This window comes from Drosophila simulans, chromosome 3L, assembly GCF_016746395.2.
Source record: "Drosophila simulans strain w501 chromosome 3L, Prin_Dsim_3.1, whole genome shotgun sequence".
Lineage (NCBI taxonomy): Eukaryota > Metazoa > Arthropoda > Insecta > Diptera > Drosophilidae > Drosophila > Drosophila simulans.
The window spans coordinates 2,076,542-2,095,094 of record NC_052522.2 but is presented as its reverse complement, the minus strand read 5'-3'; the positions used below and the strand labels follow the sequence as shown (position 1 = coordinate 2,095,094).

At 48.4% G+C, this 18,553-nt stretch overlaps 1 protein-coding gene and 1 long non-coding RNA gene across 18 annotated transcripts in view; one reads left to right on the top strand and one right to left on the bottom strand.

The window, feature by feature from the left end:
- Positions 1-18,553, top strand: part of LOC6736448 (titin) — a 114,616-nt gene that overhangs the window by 32,942 nt on the left and 63,121 nt on the right. For 13 of the 17 annotated variants that reach the window (XM_044923058.1, XM_044923059.1, XM_044923055.1 and 10 more), the window contains 5 exons: positions 6,738-8,322; positions 8,387-8,616; positions 8,678-10,042; positions 10,106-12,904; positions 12,969-18,527. In XM_044923058.1, the coding sequence (XP_044778993.1) occupies positions 6,738-8,322; positions 8,387-8,616; positions 8,678-10,042; positions 10,106-12,904; positions 12,969-18,527 (11,538 nt within the window). Of the gene's footprint in view, positions 1-2,905; positions 3,216-4,142; positions 4,484-6,453; positions 6,591-6,737; positions 8,323-8,386; positions 8,617-8,677; positions 10,043-10,105; positions 12,905-12,968; positions 18,528-18,553 lie in introns of those variants that run through there. The other 4 variants (XM_044923067.1, XM_044923062.1, XM_044923063.1 and 1 more) reach the window with 4 other exon arrangements.
- LOC27208241 overlaps positions 1-18,553 on the bottom strand; it is a 66,919-nt gene that overhangs the window by 29,872 nt on the left and 18,494 nt on the right. The window lies entirely within an intron of this gene.

Genomic DNA, 18,553 nt, shown 5'->3' with positions numbered 1-18,553 from the left:
TCGCATCCATTTGCCATTTTGCCATGTCACGCAATCCATACACACATATTTCGAATATCTTTGAGGTACCGCATGTAAAATCACTAAATATAGATTACAGCCACCGCTCTGCACCACATTGCAACTTTCATTTACCAGAAAGGGAGGTGGGGACTTTGACTGCGACTCGTGTGTCTAATTGTATAAACAATTGATATGAAAAGGCCAAAGAAGTAAGGGAAACAGTCATGTAGAGTCGATTGCGGGATACTCTTTCAATTAACTAACTAATTATTCATTATTGTTGTATATTTCTAAACAACGATTTAATAGATTTTTTTTTAAATATGTTCAAAAATGCTTTACAGAGCCTAGCAAGTAATTTGTTAACATGTTGTACTAAGCATTCGTATCATGTACTAGACTGTTCCGATACCCTGTTCCAAGGCTCGAGTCGACCAGGTTTGGACATTTTATACCTAAATTGCCGCTTGGCATGCAGTGCTCTTGGGGCGCAGTAGCCGCAACATCGTAGTTGTCGACGTTTCGTTTCGGTTTTATGGTTTTGCTGAATGGAGGGGCCCAAGCCCGGGACTGGGACCTGGAACTTGGATTGGGATTGGGTTTGAGTTTGAGATTGAGGCTGGCTGCGATGGTCGCGAAATTCGATGCCAGACGAAACTCTGGCAATGCAGATCTGCTTACGCGACTCATTACATCTGCGTTAAAAAGAACAAAGCGAAGAAAAGAACATTCCGTAGTGTATTTATAGCATTAAGATGGGCTTGGCTTGGCTTGGGGTCGCCAGCTCGGCTCATCGGCTTGGGGGGTGGCATTCTCATACATAATCCAGAGATACTTTATATCCATCTTTCCCACTGCCTGTTGCATGTTGCATGTTCTGCCCGCTCGCTTCCAACGCTCAAGTGTCAACTCATCCAGCATCTGTTGTTCCATCCTGTCGATCTGGTCTTCAGTACGATCGTTAATTGAACTCGAATTCTTTTTCTTGTTTGCAGTAAATTGAATGCATCGCCCGAGTTCGAGAGCTGGCTGGGAGAAGCCAAACTAATTTTTGAGCAAAACTAAAACAAACTAAACCTACTGTTGCCTTATTATGTATACTAAACCATTAATAATACTAATTAAAAGACAAGTGAAATGTTTTCTTGTACAAGTGTTGTGTTTGTTGGCACATTCTCGGGCAGTGACATAATTGGGCGAATATTTTTGCACAAAGTATCTGCGATGCAGATAAGATACAGATACAGCCTCAGCCTGGTCAGATAGATAAGTGCTCTTAATCTTACGGACAGCTGTCTAGCGAATGGAAAAGCTGTGCACTTGGCAAAAAAAAAGTGACAAATTAAAGTCTATAATCAGCATTTAAATTTAAAAGATCTAATAGTTTACTATATATGTTAGTTCTTGTAAGCTTTCGAACTAATTTTAAAAATATTTTTTAAATTGCGGGCAATGTACCATTTAAATGCAAATATTTCTTTCACTGCATGCCATTCATTTTCGTAGCGCATCGCTAGCAACAAACGCAAACTGTCTTTGCAATCTGCCTTGCAGAACCGGCTAACTGTTACTCCTGCTGTTGTTGTTTCGGTGGATATAATTTAGCCAGAACCAGAAGAAAGCTAGCCGCGATGCGTGCTGCCTGCCTCTGTTTCTCGGCTTATCTCTGCCCGGGGCACTTAAATGCCCGTAGATACATTTGTAGATACATTTGTACCTAGTCGGTGACAGTCGAAACTTTGCCGTCGCTGCGCCTGGCTGCCTAGAATCAACTTCGCCGAGTTTGTAATTTAATGATTCTGTTACTGGGTTCGCTCTGCTACTCTACTGCTGGCCATGTTAACAATTAATTTGTGCACAATAAAAAACAATATTGCATGACCATTGCAAACCGGGTTGCCGTATACAGCGATATAGTGGCTGCCTTGGGACAACTCCGCGCCGTAAAAGGCCAAAGCCAACTGTCGATTTAGGTGCAATTTGTATTTGAGATTTTCTGAAATGGCTAAAAAGAAATAGAAAGTTGCGACATTTTTTCGCCAATTGGTCACTGAAACACATCTCGGTGCTGATGATTAAGAGACAAAATGAATAATCAAGTTATATGTATCGAGCGGGCGGACGAGCCAAATTTTATATGTACATATAAATATATACATCTTATGTGGTTTTAAATTTAGACAAACAAAATAAATTATGTGGAAAATGTGAAAAATCCCGAAGGCAAAGCAAACACGAGCCAAATCACCTAAGCCTTTGATTGTATTGTGCAAATGATAATTCCAAGATCCAATTGCAATTGCTGTCTTATTTATTTATACAAGTTCGACTCTGATAGATGTTTCCTTCTGATTTTCGGTTTCGGTTTGGAGGGCAGCATTCTAAACGAATCTTTAGCTGGAATCAATAGATACGGATCTGTGCCGTGTGTATGCATTTGACTCTTACAGTATCTAGAATTTCTGTAGGATGTCTTCGTTTTCGTGCACACAATGTTGAAAAATACGTGTCAAAAATAAATCGGCATATATTTTTAGCCAACTTACTCAAAGCCCGAACACTTTTCGAAATCCTCAGAGATATCTCTCATTGTCGATTCGACGAGAATGGCCGAGACTCTGTTCCAATTTTCCATCGAACTATTGTACACCCAGCAATTAAGTTTAGGTCAATTGTCCAATAAGAAAACCAAAACGGAGCTATAGATATATAAAGGATGAGGATGGTATCGAATGGCTTTGAAAGACAATATCTACAGAAGATTTGAAATAACATATCAAACATGCCCGGAAAACCTATACACCCCACCGTGCTGTGTAGTGCATTAAAAGCTGTGAGACTGTTTTCCCGAGGAAAATGCAAAAATATCTCATGTGGAGCAAGATTTTCTCTCTCGGCGGGAGATCGTGTGGAATCGTGTGGATTCGGGCGAGGTTCGGCTGGGCAGGCACAGCTACTTGATCGCATTTTCCGAGAGATTTTGTCATTCTTCGCTCGCACCTCAGAAACGATCGACGTCTTGGTTTCAGTCTCGGGGATTATGACTTGAAACAGTTTGAAAATAGATATTTTTTAAAAGAACATACATATATCTATATCTAAACGCACCACACGGTACAGATATATGTATACGTTCGCAGCCATTTCGTTCGCTTAGAGCCCCGCACACACGCAAATATATATAGAACGTCGAAAGGATATCGCAATTTCGAGTAAGGATCAGTGTAAAGTGTGAAAATGAAGCAAATCCTGCAGGAATTGTGAATGGAAAAAGTGTTCATGAAAATTTTCTCTGGTTACGAAACCACTTTGAGAAAAATGCCGAAAGAATTTTTCAGTGCGCTAAATATCTAAAAATATCGCCCGATCGGGTGCTTCGTTTCGGATTCCGATTCCGATTCGGATCGTATCGTATCGGATCGGTGCTTCGGTGGCTCCACTTCGTGGGTCCGCACCCAATTCACCGAGTGGACTGTGAAATCGTGTGCAAACAGATATCAAGCCATCTATATATATAGTCGAACCTGCACAAATCAAAAGATCACGTATACGCGGTTCTGCCATGTGTGCGATGTGCATTATCCTGGCTGATCCTGGCAAGGATTATACGCTGGAGCAGCCAAGATAGTGTCTGAAAAATCGTGAACATTCTCAAACGGAGATCACTGGGCCAATGCAAGGTTTTCCTATAGGAGAAACCAGAAAAAAGTTTATTAATAGCCCCGTGAAAAATAAGAAGCTACCACCGACTGTGTTTCTTTGTGTGTATGAGAACAAGTGTGTGTGTGTGTGTGAGTGCGTATCTGTGTGTCGCAGTGAAATATTCTCGGGGCTAAAAATAGTTGGAAATGCCTCACAGGCAAAGAATATGAAAATGAATATGAAGAAGGATGGCTGATATGAACGTCATGCGAAGATCTCCGATCTCGCCTGATTTATATCTACTCGTATAACGAAGAGGAAATTTCAAAGCCATTAAACAAAATGTGTGACAGCCAAACATAAAAGAAATTCAAAGATGCAAGGCCATAAAATGAAAATAAATGTTGGCCGAAACCGCAGTGATAAATAACCAGTGTCGTGAATTTTCGTTGCCCAATTAAAGTGAAAGTTCCTACCAATTATTATTTCTATTTCAGCAATTTAAAGAAGCGACCAAAGAGAGATAAATATATATAGAAGTATATCAAGTGAAGAAGCAAATCAAAGAAAGAGTGATCGCGAGGTGTTCAATTCTACAGTGCAGTTCATTCTGCCACGATTTGGTTGTCATTTTAAATGATATATAGTGATATATAACGCAGCAAAATGCAACGACAAAATCCGAACCCGTACCAGCAGCAAAACCAGCAGCACCAGCAGGTGCAGCAGTTCTCCAGCCAGGAGTACTCGCACTCCAGCCAGGAGCAGCACCAGGAGCAAAGGATTAGCCGCACCGAGCAGCACGTCCAGCGCAGCCAGGTCACCACCCAGCGGCAAGGTCAGTCCTCGTCCCCTGTGTCCTTGGATGTCCCCCGTTGGGGTCGGCCGATCTCAGGGAAGTTTGCAGGGCTCGGTGGGATTCACACCGTGGATTTAGAATCCCCACTGTCCCCAAGCAATTTCCGCTGGATGGCCGACGGATCCAGGACAAAGCATTTAATCATCAAGCTTGTTGCTTCACTGCTATTGCCTTGATATCATTCATTTCTTGCTGGCCGAATCTAAAAGCTCTTTCAAAAAACAAAAGCATATCGTTTGGGTTTTATCGCTTGATTTAAAGTGATATTTTGTCTAAAAGTTTGCTAATAATTTGCTAAAAGATTTATAGTTAAGGTCGTGTAGTTTTATTTTATAAGTAGCTATGGACTAATTGCTTTCTTTTTGTTACATTTTTATCGCATTATTATTGCTTAGACTATAGAAAATCATACTTTCTTTCGAGTCCAGTATTCTGTCAATTTTATCATAATAAGATACTTTAATACAGACTACTTTTTGAATAAAATCCTACGACAAATGTAGAACCATAGGATTTTACTTTCTGTTTAACCGAAGTTCCTCATTGGGTCCGCTTTCAAATTTACTTTTCAAACTTTAAAGATTGATTTTATTAAATCAGGCGAAAATTGCTTGAGAAAAAATCAAAAAACTGTTTTATATTGCACCTGCGTCAGAGAATCTTGTAGTATATTGTTTTATTAGGAATTGAGGCTATTGTTACAGATTTGATGAGCTAATTTTTTGCCTTATGCTTTTAGAACTCTCTTTATTTTCTTCGCGAACAAGCCCTTTAATTGATTAATCGCATATCATATTTGTTTAGATATGATCCAAACGCAAGAACAAATGATTTTAAACTTTATCCATCTTTCAAACAGCCTGATAATTAATCTATGCCAAAAATAGTTTTCACAGTTCTGAAATAAACAGGAAACTCATAATTGAAAATAGATATTTAAAAGATTCTAGCGATTGAAATACAGATAACATTTGTTCATTTCACTTGGCTTAAAATTCAAATGAATCAGGTTTATGTTTCCTAATTAATCTACCTTGGAAAAAATTCCTAATCAAATGAAAATTTTGAGTCATAATTAAAGCCAAAAGAATATCCAAAATTTGTTCCCAAAATATAATTCATGTGTCAACTTATATTTCATCATTTAAATCTTAATTGACGGATACAGGGAAAATGTGGTGTATTTATAAGTTTATCTATTCATCTCCCACGACTGCACTGACATACATATGTCGATGCTATATATAAATCGTATAAGAGTTTGTATACCTCGCCATTTGTTTACTTTTTTCAATTTTAGTGTCCAAATATAAAATTTCAAACAACAGCGTTTTATAACACTGTGTGTGAGAAAAAAAGGCGAAAGAAGAAGAGAAAAATGTTTTCTTTTTTTAGAAGAGAAGGAAGAGAATCTCTTATACCTAAGAACACGAAGATGAATTCACGAAGTGAAAAGCCGAAGCTGATATTGTTATTATTTGCTTCCGATCAGCTGGTTAGAAAGTCATGAACCTATATATATGTTCTTTACATTCATGACACACTTAAAGATCCTCAAGTGATAAACAAATGCATATATATTATAAATATACAGGTGCTGATGCGAATAGAGGTATTTATTTAGAGTTGTTTACTTCTGGGTGACTACAACTATAAATAGTTCCGTACGTGTGCAAACTAAATATACGCAACAAAATAAATAAACGTTTTGGTTCAAGACTAAATCATAATAATAGTGCAAGTTTAAGATACTTTTGGACTATGAGTTAGATTTCAGATTAAATTAACCAGATTGGCCTGGATATTAGCTATTAAATTAAATTTAATATAAATTAACAATTGAAATATGACTGTGCAACACAGCACAGTCTTGGAGAAATTTGCCACTTGAATTTTATATTTCGCTTGTTATTCAAGTTAATCATATTCTAAACTAAATAAAAAGCATTTATTACTTTTTTATAGTTTTATATTTTATTACAAAACTTATTATATACAAAACACGATATGAAAATTAAGCTGACAATTACGAATGGGTTAGGTTCTTTAGTCGCCGACTTTTCTTTTAATTTTAATACACTTGAAGGTAAATTAAATACCGCATTTAACAAAATTACAATGCAATTAAAATTTTTTTTTTGGCAAAAGATAGAAAACGCTACTTCCGCGACCATCCATATCCACGCTACTCCCACAACCTATCAATCCTAATGAGAGTGCTTTGATCTTACAGTGCAACAACATCATGGTGGCAGCATCGGAGGCGCCTACGTGCCCCCTTCGCTGACACACGTGTACGCCCAGGGCGACATCTCGCCGCCCGTCTTCGAGCAGATCTTCAAGAACGCTCGCTTCGCCCAGGGCGGCAATGCCCTGTTCGAGGGACGCCTGCGTGGCAACCCGAAGCCATTCGTAACCTGGACCCGGAAAGGCGCACCCCTTCTCGAGTCGCAGAAGTTCCGGATGAGCTACAACGAGGCCACCGGCGATGTGTCCCTGCTGATCAATCAGATCGGACCCGGGGACGAGGGCGAGTACACGTGCACTGCCCGCAATCAGTATGGCGAGGCCATCTGCAGCGTCTACATCCAGCCGGAGGGAGCACCGATGCCCGCCCTGCAGCCCATCCAGAATCTGGAGAAGAACATCTACTCGAACGGTTACTCGTACACCTCCATTGAGGAGGAGTTCCGTGTGGACACGTTCGAGTACAGGCTGTTACGCGAGGTTTCCTTCCGTGAGGCCATCACCCGTCGATCTGGCTACGAGCAGGACTCCCAGCTCTCCCAGGAGCTGGACCGCAACCAGGGTCCTGCGCAGGCGCCGCAAATCTCGCAGAAGCCGCGTAGCTCCAAGCTGATCGAGGGATCCGATGCCGTGTTCACCGCACGCGTAGGATCCAACCCCAAGCCCCGGCTCACCTGGTTCCATAATGGCCAGCGATTGGTGGCCTCGCAGAAGTACGAGATCTCCTATTCCAGTGGAGTGGCTACACTTCGCGTGAAGAACGCCACGGCTCGAGATGGCGGTCATTACACCCTGCTTGCCGAGAATCTGCAGGGCTGCGTGGTTTCATCCGCCGTGTTGGCCGTGGAACCCGCTGCGGAAACCGCTTACGAACCGAAGCCCGTGGACGTAATGGCCGAGCAATTGGAGGCCGGCAAAGCATTGCCGCCAGCCTTTGTGAAGGCTTTCGGAGATCGCGAGATTACTGAGGGTCGCATGACCAGGTTTGATTGCCGCGTTACTGGCAATCCTTACCCAGAGGTCTTTTGGCTTATCAACGGCCGGCAAGTGCGCGACGATGCCTCGCACAAGATTCTAGTCAACGAATCGGGCAGCCACTCCCTGATGATCACCAATGTGACGCGTTTGGATGCCGGAGCTGTCCAATGTCTGGCCCGCAATAAGGCCGGTGAAGTGGCCATCGAGGCACAGTTGAACGTGCTGGAAAAGGAACAAGTTGTCGCACCACAATTTGTCCAACGTTTCAGCACCATGACTGTGCGCGAAGGCGAGCCGATCACCATGAGTGCCAATGCCATAGGAACTCCGCAGCCACGTATCACCTGGCAGAAGGACGGCGTCCAGATCTCGTCCACCGCCGACCGCTTTGTGGGCATCGACGGAGGAGCCACCTGCCTGGAGATTCCACGCGTCACTGCCAACGACGCTGGATGGTACCAGTGCACCGCCCAGAACATCGCTGGATCCACGGCCAATAGGGCCAGGCTGTATGTCGAGGTTCCCAGGGAACAACCAAGTTACGAGCAGCGTCGTCTCAATCTCCCGAGACCAACGAAAGTCATCGAGCCAGAGTACGTTTTACTAACCCATTGTTATGATTGCAAATCATCTAAAAAGTTATCTTTTGCGTATTAGACCCATTCCTGGCCCTGAAATTATCTACCTTCGCCATGTGGAGCGCGCCAAGCCCCATCTGCGCCCTGGTGAGGAGGATCGCGTCTATCCGCCGCCTCAGTTCATCATCCCGCTGCAGAATGTGCAGCAGACCGAAGGTGGCCGTGTTCACATGGAGGCCCGTATTGAACCAGTTGGCGATCCCACCATGGTCGTCGAGTGGTACCTCAATGGCCGTCCGCTGGCAGCCAGTAAGTAATCTTTTTCACGGAAATTAAGAAGATTATCTAAATTATTCCATTTTATCGCAAGGTGCCCGCGCCACATCCGTTTTCAAGTTCGGCTTTATCGCTCTGGATCTTCTGAGCATTATGGGTCACGACTCCGGCGAATACATGTGCCGCGTGACCAACGCCAGCGGGGTGGCTGAATCCCGGGCTATTCTGTCCGTGGTGCAGCGCCCCTCCATTGAACAATCTTCGCAGAACCCCAACAGTCTGCAATACATCAACCAGTTGGAGGACTACTCGCGCTACCAGCGCACAGAGAGCATCGATGAGCAGCTCAACCAGGCGCCCCAGTTCATCCGCCCACTCCGCGATCTCGGCGAATTCGAGGAGGGCAAGAACGTCCACTTTGAGGCTCAGGTTACACCTGTGAATGATCCATCCATGAGAGTGGAATGGTACAAGGACGGACTACCCATCACGGCTAGCTCCCGCATCACTGCCATCTTCAACTTCGGCTATGTCTCCCTGAACATCTTGCACCTGAGAGCCGAAGATGCTGGCACTTACACTGTGCGTGCAGTGAACCGCATTGGAGAAGCCATCAGTCAGTCCTCAATTCGTGTCCACTCTCGTTCCCAAGTTACTGCTGATCTGGGTATACCCGAACAGCAGCGATACATCGAAAAGGTGGAGGAACTGGAGGATTACCGAAAGTCCCAGCAGCGTCGTCATGTCCAAGAGGCTGCCGAGGCTATTGCCCCGCCCCAATTCAAGACACCGATCCAGAACCAGTTGGATCTGCGCGAGCACGCGCATGCGCACTTCGAGGCAAGACTTGAACCCGTTGGAGATTCAACCATGCGTGTCGAGTGGCTGAAGGATGGACAGCCTCTGGAAGCCAGTTCCAGGATCACCACCTACCATAACTTTGGCTACGTGGCGCTGACCATCAAGCAGCTGACCATCTATGACGCCGGCACCTACACCTGCCGCGCCTACAATGCGATGGGTCAGGATACCACCGTGGCTCAGCTTACGGTCATCTCCAAGAACGAAATCGTTTCGGAGTCACAGCACCCAGGTGGTCTGCAGAAGATCCAGCATCTCGAGGACTCGTCGCGCTACGGACGTCGCGAGGAGGAGGAGACCTACGTCACCCAGGCTCCCCGTTTCCTCGGCCCCCTGAAGGGAACAACCAAAATCCTCGAGGGCCAGCGCGCTCACTTTGAGGCCCGTGTTGAGCCCCAGAGCGATTTGGGTCTGGTGATCGAGTGGTACCACAACGGTCGCTCCATCACAGCCGCTAATCGCATCCAGACATACTACGATTTCGGTTATGTCGCCCTGGACATTTCCCAGGTGCGCGCTGAAGATGCTGGCGTCTACCTCGTGGTGGCTAGGAACAAGCTAGGTGAAGCTCAGCAGCAAGCAACGATGATAGTGGAAAGTAAGTACAAAACCCAGCACTACTCCTTATGAGAACCGATGTCAATTGTTTTTTTCTTGATAGCTCGTTCCAGTATCGACACATCTAGCATGCACCGCGGCCTGTACGAGAAGACTCAAAACTTGGAAAACAAGCCGTTCGTGGAGCCTCAGTATGACATCGAAGAGATCTCGAAGTCCAAGCCGGTGTTTGTGACACCACTAAGTGATCCAAAGCCTATCCACGATGGCAAGAACATCCATCTGGAGTGCCGCCTTGAACCGATGGGCGATCCCACCATGCGCGTCGAGTGGTTCCACAACGGTCGCCCCGTTACTGTGGGTTCCCGATTCCGCACTTACTATGACTTTGGTTTCGTAGCTTTGGATATTATCAAGGCCACGGCCGCCGATTCTGGCGAATACACTGTGAGGGCCACCAACCATTTGGGTACTGCCCACACTTCAGCCTGCGTGCGTGTGATCGACCACACGGACGTTGTGACTGAGACTCAGAACGAACAATCGCTGGAGCAGATCCAATTGCTCGAGGACTCTAGGCGCCGCCATCACCAGGAGGAGGATATCACCATCATGCAAGCGCCCCAGTTTACCAGAGGCCTGCACAACATTGAAACTATTGAGGGTACCAACGTGCACTTGGAGTGCCGCCTGCAGCCCGTGGGAGATCCTAGTATGCGCATCGAGTGGTTCGTAAATGGAAAGCCTGTTAAGACAGGACATCGATTCCGTCCAGCGTACGAATTCGATTATGTGGCTTTGGACCTGCTTGGCTGCTACGCCATCGACTCTGGTGTGTACACCTGCCAGGCCAGGAACCAATTGGGCGAAGCCGTAACCTCCTGTTCCGTGCGAATTATCGCTAAGAATGATTTAATTTTGGAGACCCAAAATGAGTCGGGTCTTCAGAAGATCCAATACTTGGAGGACTCGACCCGCCATCGCCGCAGCGAGTTCGTCGACGAGGTTGTGAATATTCGTCCACGATTCCTCACTCATCCCAAAAGCTTGACCAACACCCGAGAGGGTGGTCACGCTCACTTCGAGTGCAAGATCGAGCCGGTGACTGACCCGAACCTCAAGGTGGAGTGGTTTAAGAACGGACGTCCCATCACTGTGGGTCATCGCTTCCGTCCCATTCATGACTTCGGTTATGTGGCCTTGGACATTGTCCATTTGATTGCGGAGGACTCGGGTGTCTACACTTGCAGGGCCGTTAACCTGATTGGCTCTGACGAAACCCAAGTCGAGCTGCAGTGCCGCAGTGGTGAGCAGATTGTTACTGTCACCCAGAACGAGGCCGGTCTTGAACAGATCCATTACCTAGAGGATCGCTCGCGCTACACCCGACGCGAGGAAATCGATGAAAGCACCAAGCAGGCTCCGGTGTTCACTACATCGCTGAAAAATGTTGAGATCAAGGAGAACCAGAGGGCCCACTTTGAATGCCGTCTGATTCCTGTTTCTGATCCGTCAATGCGCGTGGAATGGTACCATAACAATCTTCCACTTAAATCTGGTTCTCGATTCACTGAGACCAATAACTTCGGCTTTGTGGCCTTGGATATTATGTCCACTCTGCCCGAAGATGCCGGCACTTATACATGCCGCGCCTATAACGCTGTGGGTGAGGCCATTACCTCTGCTGTAGCTGTTGTGCACACTAAGAAGTCCATCTACCTGGAGTCCCAGCACGAAACAGCTCTGCCACGTCTGCAGCATTTGGAGGATGGCTCCAAGCGCCAGCGCATCAGCGTTCAGGACGAATTCGTCTCCCAGGCACCTGTCTTCACCATGCCGGTAAGGGATGTGCGTGTGGCTGAGAACCAGGCGGTGCACTTTGAGGCTCGCTTGATTCCAGTGGGAGATCCGAAATTAAAGGTTGAGTGGTTGCGCAACGGTCAACCTATTGAAGCATCCAACCGCACTACCACCATGCATGACTTTGGTTATGTGGCTCTCAACATGAAGTATGTGAATCCCGAAGACTCTGGAACCTACACCTGTCGGGCGGTCAACGAGCTGGGTCAGGCGGTTACCTCCGCTTCGCTCATTGTGCAATCTAAGACATCCATTCAACTGGAGACCCAGCACGAAGCCGCCATGCACAAGATCCACCAGCTGGAGGATCACAGCAGGTACCAACGCAGGGAGGAGGAGGAGTACACGGTGACCACCGCCCCGGTATTTGTTACCAAGCTTATTGGACCCAGCAACCTAGTTGAGGGTCAAAGTGCCCACTACGAGTGCCGCATTGAACCCTACCCGGATCCCAACCTAAAGGTGGAGTGGTTCCACAATGGAAAGCCACTGAGCACTGGTCATCGTTTCCGCACCACGTACGATTTCGGATTTGCCGCCTTAGATATTCTCACTGTCTATGCTGAGGACAGCGGCGAGTACACTTGCCGAGTCACCAACAACCTGGGTGAAGCCATCAACTCGATTGTGCTCAACGTCACCTCACGCTCATCCATCATTCACGAGACTCAGCACGAGGAGGCTCTGACTAAGATCCAGCATCTGGAAGATAGTTCCCGATTCCAGAGGAAAACCGACGAGGAGCAGTTCCATGCCGAACGTCCTCAGTTCGGCCGCCCTCTGCGTAATGCCAAGGTCAACGAGGGAGCTCCCGTCCACCTGGAGGCCACATTAATTCCTGTGAATGATCCCACCATGAAGGTGGAGTGGTACTGCAACGGTAGGCCCATACAGACTGGTCACCGCTTCAAGACCACCTACGATTTTGGCTTCGTGGCGTTAGATATTCTGTATGCCCATGCCGAAGACACCGGCACCTACATGTGCAAGGCCAAGAACGCTATTGGAGAAGCTGTCACGACTTGTGCTGTAAACGTAACAGGTAATTAAAACAAAAAATAACCTTTTCGTAATTCACTACCCCACTCTCAATCTTTTTCTAACAGCAAACAAGACACTCGATCTTGACACCTTGGATGCTCAGCGTTTGGAGAAGATCCGCCAACTGGAAACATATGCGCCTCCTCCTAAGCCCGTCGTAGAGGAGAAGGGCCAGAAACCCATTTTCCTCACACCGCTAAGCAACCTCGAACACTTGAAGGAGGGCGAGCACGCCCACTTGGAGTGCCGAGTGGAACCGATCAACGACCCCAACCTAAAGATTGAGTGGTTCTGCAATGGCAAGCAGCTGCCTACCGGTCACCGTTACCGCACTACCCACGACTTTGGTTACGTCGCATTGGACATTCTCTACGTCTATGGCGAGGACACCGGCACCTACATTTGCAAGGCCACCAATCAGCTGGGTGAGGCTGTAAACACCTGCAATGTGCGCGTGTTGAACCGCCGCAGCATGATCCTGGATACCCAGCACCCCGATGCCCTGGAAAAGATTCAAAAGCTGGAGTCGAAGGTGCCGAATGCCCGTACCGAGGTTGGAGACGCTCCGATCAGTCCACCTCATTTCACCGCCGAACTTCGCGGTTCCACTGAGATCTACGAGGGTCAGACCGCTCACTTTGAAGCCCAGGTCGCTCCAGTCCACGATCCTAACTTGCGCATTGAGTTCTATCACAATGGCAAACCTTTGCCGTCCGCTTCTCGCTTCCACATCACCTTCGATTTTGGATACGTGTCTTTGGATATTACTCATGCTGTGGCCGAGGACGCCGGAGAATATTCCGTGCGTGCTGTTAACGCTTTGGGTCAGGCTGTGTCCTCCACGAATTTGCGCGTAATTCCGCGTGGCACCATCATTTCGGACACCCAGCATCCCGAGGGACTGGAGAAGATCCGCAAGCTGGAATCGACTGCGCCACATCAGCGCCAGGAGCCTGAGACCCCCGGCACTCGCCAACGCCCAGTGTTCACTCAACCTCTTCAGAACATCGACAGAATCAATGAACACCAGACGGCTCACTTCGAGGCACGCTTGATCCCAGTGGGAGATCCCAATCTGAAGGTGGAGTGGTACCGCAACGAAAAGATCATTGAAGACAGCTCCCGTATCACCAAGCAGCACGATTTCGGTTTTGTGTCGCTGGACATCTCGCATATTCGCAAGGAGGATGAGGGTGTGTACATGTGCCGCGCCGTCAATCCTCTGGGTGAGGCAGTAACCACCGCCTCTATGCGTGTGGTATCCGAGGCCAGCATCCAAATGGATACTCAGCATCCGGACAGTATCAGTCGCATCCATCAACTGGAGAAACCACTAGCCCCACGCCCCACTGAACCAGAGCGCCTGTTTGAGAAACCCATCTTCACTCAACTGCTCACTGGACCCTCGGAGCTGTGGGAGGGTGCTCATGCACACTTCGAAGCTCGAGTCGTGCCTGTGGGAGATCCTTCCCTGAAGTTTGAGTGGTTTATCAACGGCGTGGAGCTTCAAATGGGCTCTCGCCTGCGCACCACCCACGACTTTGGATTCGTCACCCTGGACATTACTGCAGTGGTACCAGAGGACGCCGGTGTCTACATGTGCCGTGCTTACAACGCCGCCGGTGAGGCTGTATCTTCTACTGCCATGAAGGTTAAGACCAAGTCGAATATTGATGGTCAGCCTTTGATCCCGGAGTCTTGGGAGGCTATTCGACTGAAGGAGGCTGCCATGAATCGTGTACCAGAGATGTTTGTTGACTCGACACCCCAACAAGCTCCGGTCTTCACCACTCATCTGCAGAGCTACGACAAGCTGCATGAGGGTCAGCACGTCCTCTTGGAAGCCCAAGTTGAGCCCCGCGCGGATCCTAACCTCCGCATTGAGTGGTTTAAGAATGGCATTTCTCTAACCACTGGCTCCCGAATTCGCAGTACCTTTGACTTTGGACTTGTTACACTGTCCATCAACGGATTGCGTGCTGATGACTCCGCTATTTACACCTGCAAGGCTACCAACCAGGTTGGCGAGGCTGTCTCAACCTCATCTCTTAAGATCGAAGATCGTCACTGGCTTCAGGCCGAGTCTCTGCACCCAGATTCGTTGCCTCGCATTGGAGAGCTTGAGGCGCCCAAAGAGGGACGACCAGAGGCTCCAGAGCCCACTTACGAGACTCCTGTGTTTATTACTCATCTTAACAACATTGAGTGCAAGGAGAGCGACAATGTGCGCTTCGAGTGCAACGTGGAACCGGCTCGTGATCCTACCATGTCCATCGAGTGGTTCTACAATGGACAACCGCTGCAGGCCGCTGCCAAATTTAAGTCCATCTACGACTTTGGCTACTGCGCTTTGGATCTGACCAACTCTTATGCTGAGAACAGCGGTGTTTACACCTGTAAGGCTACTAACAGCAAGGGATCTGCAACCACCTCTGGCACTCTCAAGTGCACTGGTGGCAAGACCATGTTCCTAGACACCCAGCATCCGCAGGGAGAGGCTGGTCTTGAGGCTGTGCAGGAAACCGAGGAGGAGCTGGCCAATCGCTACACCAGCAAAACGGCAAAGCCCGAGACACAGTATCCACCACCAGTATGGACGAAGCCGCTGCAGGCCGAGTTCCATTTGTCGGAGGCCCAACCCATCCACTTGGAAGCCAACGTGGAGCCCAAGGAGGATCCCAACCTGTTTATAGAGTGGTACTTTAATGGCAAAATGCTGAACCATGGCTCACGTTTCAAGATGACCAGTGAATTTGGTTTCGTTACCATGGATATGATCGAGGTATATGCGCGCGATCAGGGTATCTACACATGCAAAGCCTATAACAAGGCTGGAGAGGCCTTTACCTCCACCACCATCTTCTGTTCGAGCAAGGAGAACATCATCGAGTCAACTCAGCACCCGAAGGGAGCTGAAGGCCTTGAGCAAATCCAGGACCTTGAAGACTCCCTGCGCAAGGACGGCTCTAAGCCAGAACAGCCGGATCTCGGCATCCCACCACGCTTCACCACTGAATTCGTTAATATTGCAGACATCGGGGAGGGTGAATTGGCTCACTTTGAGGCAAATCTCATCCCTGTTGGTGACCAGAGCATGGTCATTGAGTGGTTCTACAACGGCAAGGTTTTGGAGGCCAGCCATCGTGTGCGTACCATCTACGCTTTTGGCACGGTTGCCCTGGAGGTTCTTGGCACCAAGATCGAAGACACCGGCACCTACACTTGCCGCGCGACCAACAAGCATGGAACTGCTGAGATAAGCTGCAACCTGGAATGCGTGGACAAGCCGAGGGGCCAGAAGCCGCGCTTCACATCCCACATCCAGCCGCTGGAGGGCCTGAAGGACGGACAGTCCGCTCACTTCGAGTGCACTCTGATCCCAGTGAACGATCCGGATCTGAAGGTGGAGTGGTACCACAATGGCAAGCTGATGCGTCACTCCAACCGCATCAAAACGGTATCCGATTTTGGATACGTTGTTTTGGATATTTCCTATCTGCAGGATCATGACAGTGGAGAGTACGTTTGCAGAGCCTGGAACAAGTACGGTGAGGACTTTACCCGTACCACCCTCAATTGTGGAGGCCGTGGCGGAGTGTTCTATGATAGCTTGCAGCCGGATTCACTGCAGAGGATTAGGGAGCTTGAGTGCCCACAAGGACAACAGGCAGATACCTCCGCTCCTCTGGTCGCTGAGCCACCCAAGTTCATCACCCAGATCGTCGATGTAACTAAGCTGGTGGAGGGACAGTCGGCTCATTTCGAGGCACGTTTGACTCCAATCACCGATCCTGATTTGGTGGTGGAATGGTACTTCAACGGAAAGAAACTACCCCATGGTCACCGCTTCCGCACCTTCCACGACTTCGGCATTGTTATCCTGGATATTCTGTACTGCTACGAAGAGAACTCTGGTGTATACGAGGCCAGGGCCCGTAACAAGTATGGAGAGGATGTTACTAGGGCTTCGCTCAAGTGCGCCTCGAAGTCAAGCCTCATTTTGGACTCCCAGCTGCCTCGAGGAATGGAAGGTGGCTTGGAGAAGATCGCCAACCTGGAGTACAGCATGGTCCGCACTCGCGAAGAAACCACCGAAGAGACCAAGGGCAAGGCTCCCGTCTTTACTGTACCCCTGGAAAACATCGAAAATCTGCGCGAGGGTGAAAATGCCCACTTTGAAGCTAGGATTACCCCGGCCGATGATCCCAAACTGAAGGTCGAGTGGTACTGGAACGGTCGTCCATTGAAGGCCGGTTCTCGTTTCCGCACTTTCTGCGACTTTGGCTTTGTCATTCTGGAGATTTCTCCTGTGTATCCTGAGGACTCCGGCGAGTACTCTTGCCGCGCAATCAACGAGTATGGTGAGGCGGTGACCACTGCCACCATGAAGATCCAGGGTAAGCGCAGCATCATCATGGAATCTCAGCTGCCCAAGGGCATGGAGGGAACTATCGATCGCATCGCCGAACTGGAGGGCTTGGGCTCCCGCAGCACCGAGTTCGTACCAGATGATGATACTGGCAAGCCACCAGAGTTTATCACCTCTCCCTTCGATATGGTTATCGGCGAGAACGCTCTGGCTCACTTCGAATGCCGTCTGCAGCCGATTAATGACCCATCGATGCGTGTGGATTGGTTCCACAATGGCAAGGCCTTGTGGGCTGGTTCTCGTATCAAGACCATCAATGATTTCGGATTCGTAATCCTTGAAATTGCTGGTTGCTATCAGCGGGATTCGGGATTGTACACGTGCAAGGCCACGAACAAGCATGGTGAGGCCACGGTCTCTTGCAAATTGCAGGTTAAGGGTCGCCAAGGCATCGTTATGGAGCCCCAGTTGCCATCCAACTTCCGCACCGGCACTGAGAGTCTGCAGAAGCTGGAGGAGACCATGCATAAGCGTGAGGAACTTGTGACTGAAGACGAGCAGCCCAATCCCCCGAAATTCACCGAGGAAATTAAAGACAATTTGGATGTTCCTGAGGGTGGTCCGATTCACTTTGACTGCCGTGTGGAGCCTGTCGGCGATCCAACCATGCGCATTGAGTGGTTCTATAATGGTCATGTTATGGCTACTGGATCTAGGGTCCATCAGCTCAACGACTTTGGCTTCATTGCTCTGGATGTGGACTACATCTATGCCAGGGATTCAGGCGAGTACACTTGTCGGGCAACCAACAAGTGGGGCACTGCCACCACTAGCGCAAAGGTCACTTGCAAGGGAAAGCACAATATTGTGTACGAGTCGCAGTTGCCAGAGGGCATGACCTCCGAAAAGTTGAAGGAGCTGGAGCGTGGACGCATCCCAGAAGCTCCAAAGGTGGTTGAGGAGGTGTTTGGACCGCCAAAGTTCACCACACAGATCACTTCTGTGACTGTCGATGAAGCCGAGGCCGTTCGCTTTGAATGCCAGGTGGAACCCAAGACGGATCCCAGCCTGCGCGTGGAATGGTACCGCAATGGCAAGCCCTTGCCTTCTGGACATCGTTATAGAAATATCTTCGACATGGGCTTTGTTTCCCTGGATATTCTGTATGTCTATGGAGAGGACTCTGGAGAGTACGTGTGCCGTGCCATTAACAACCACGGCGAGGATCGCACCAGAGCCACAGTTTCTTGCAAGAGTAAGTTCGGATGCACACATTAATTT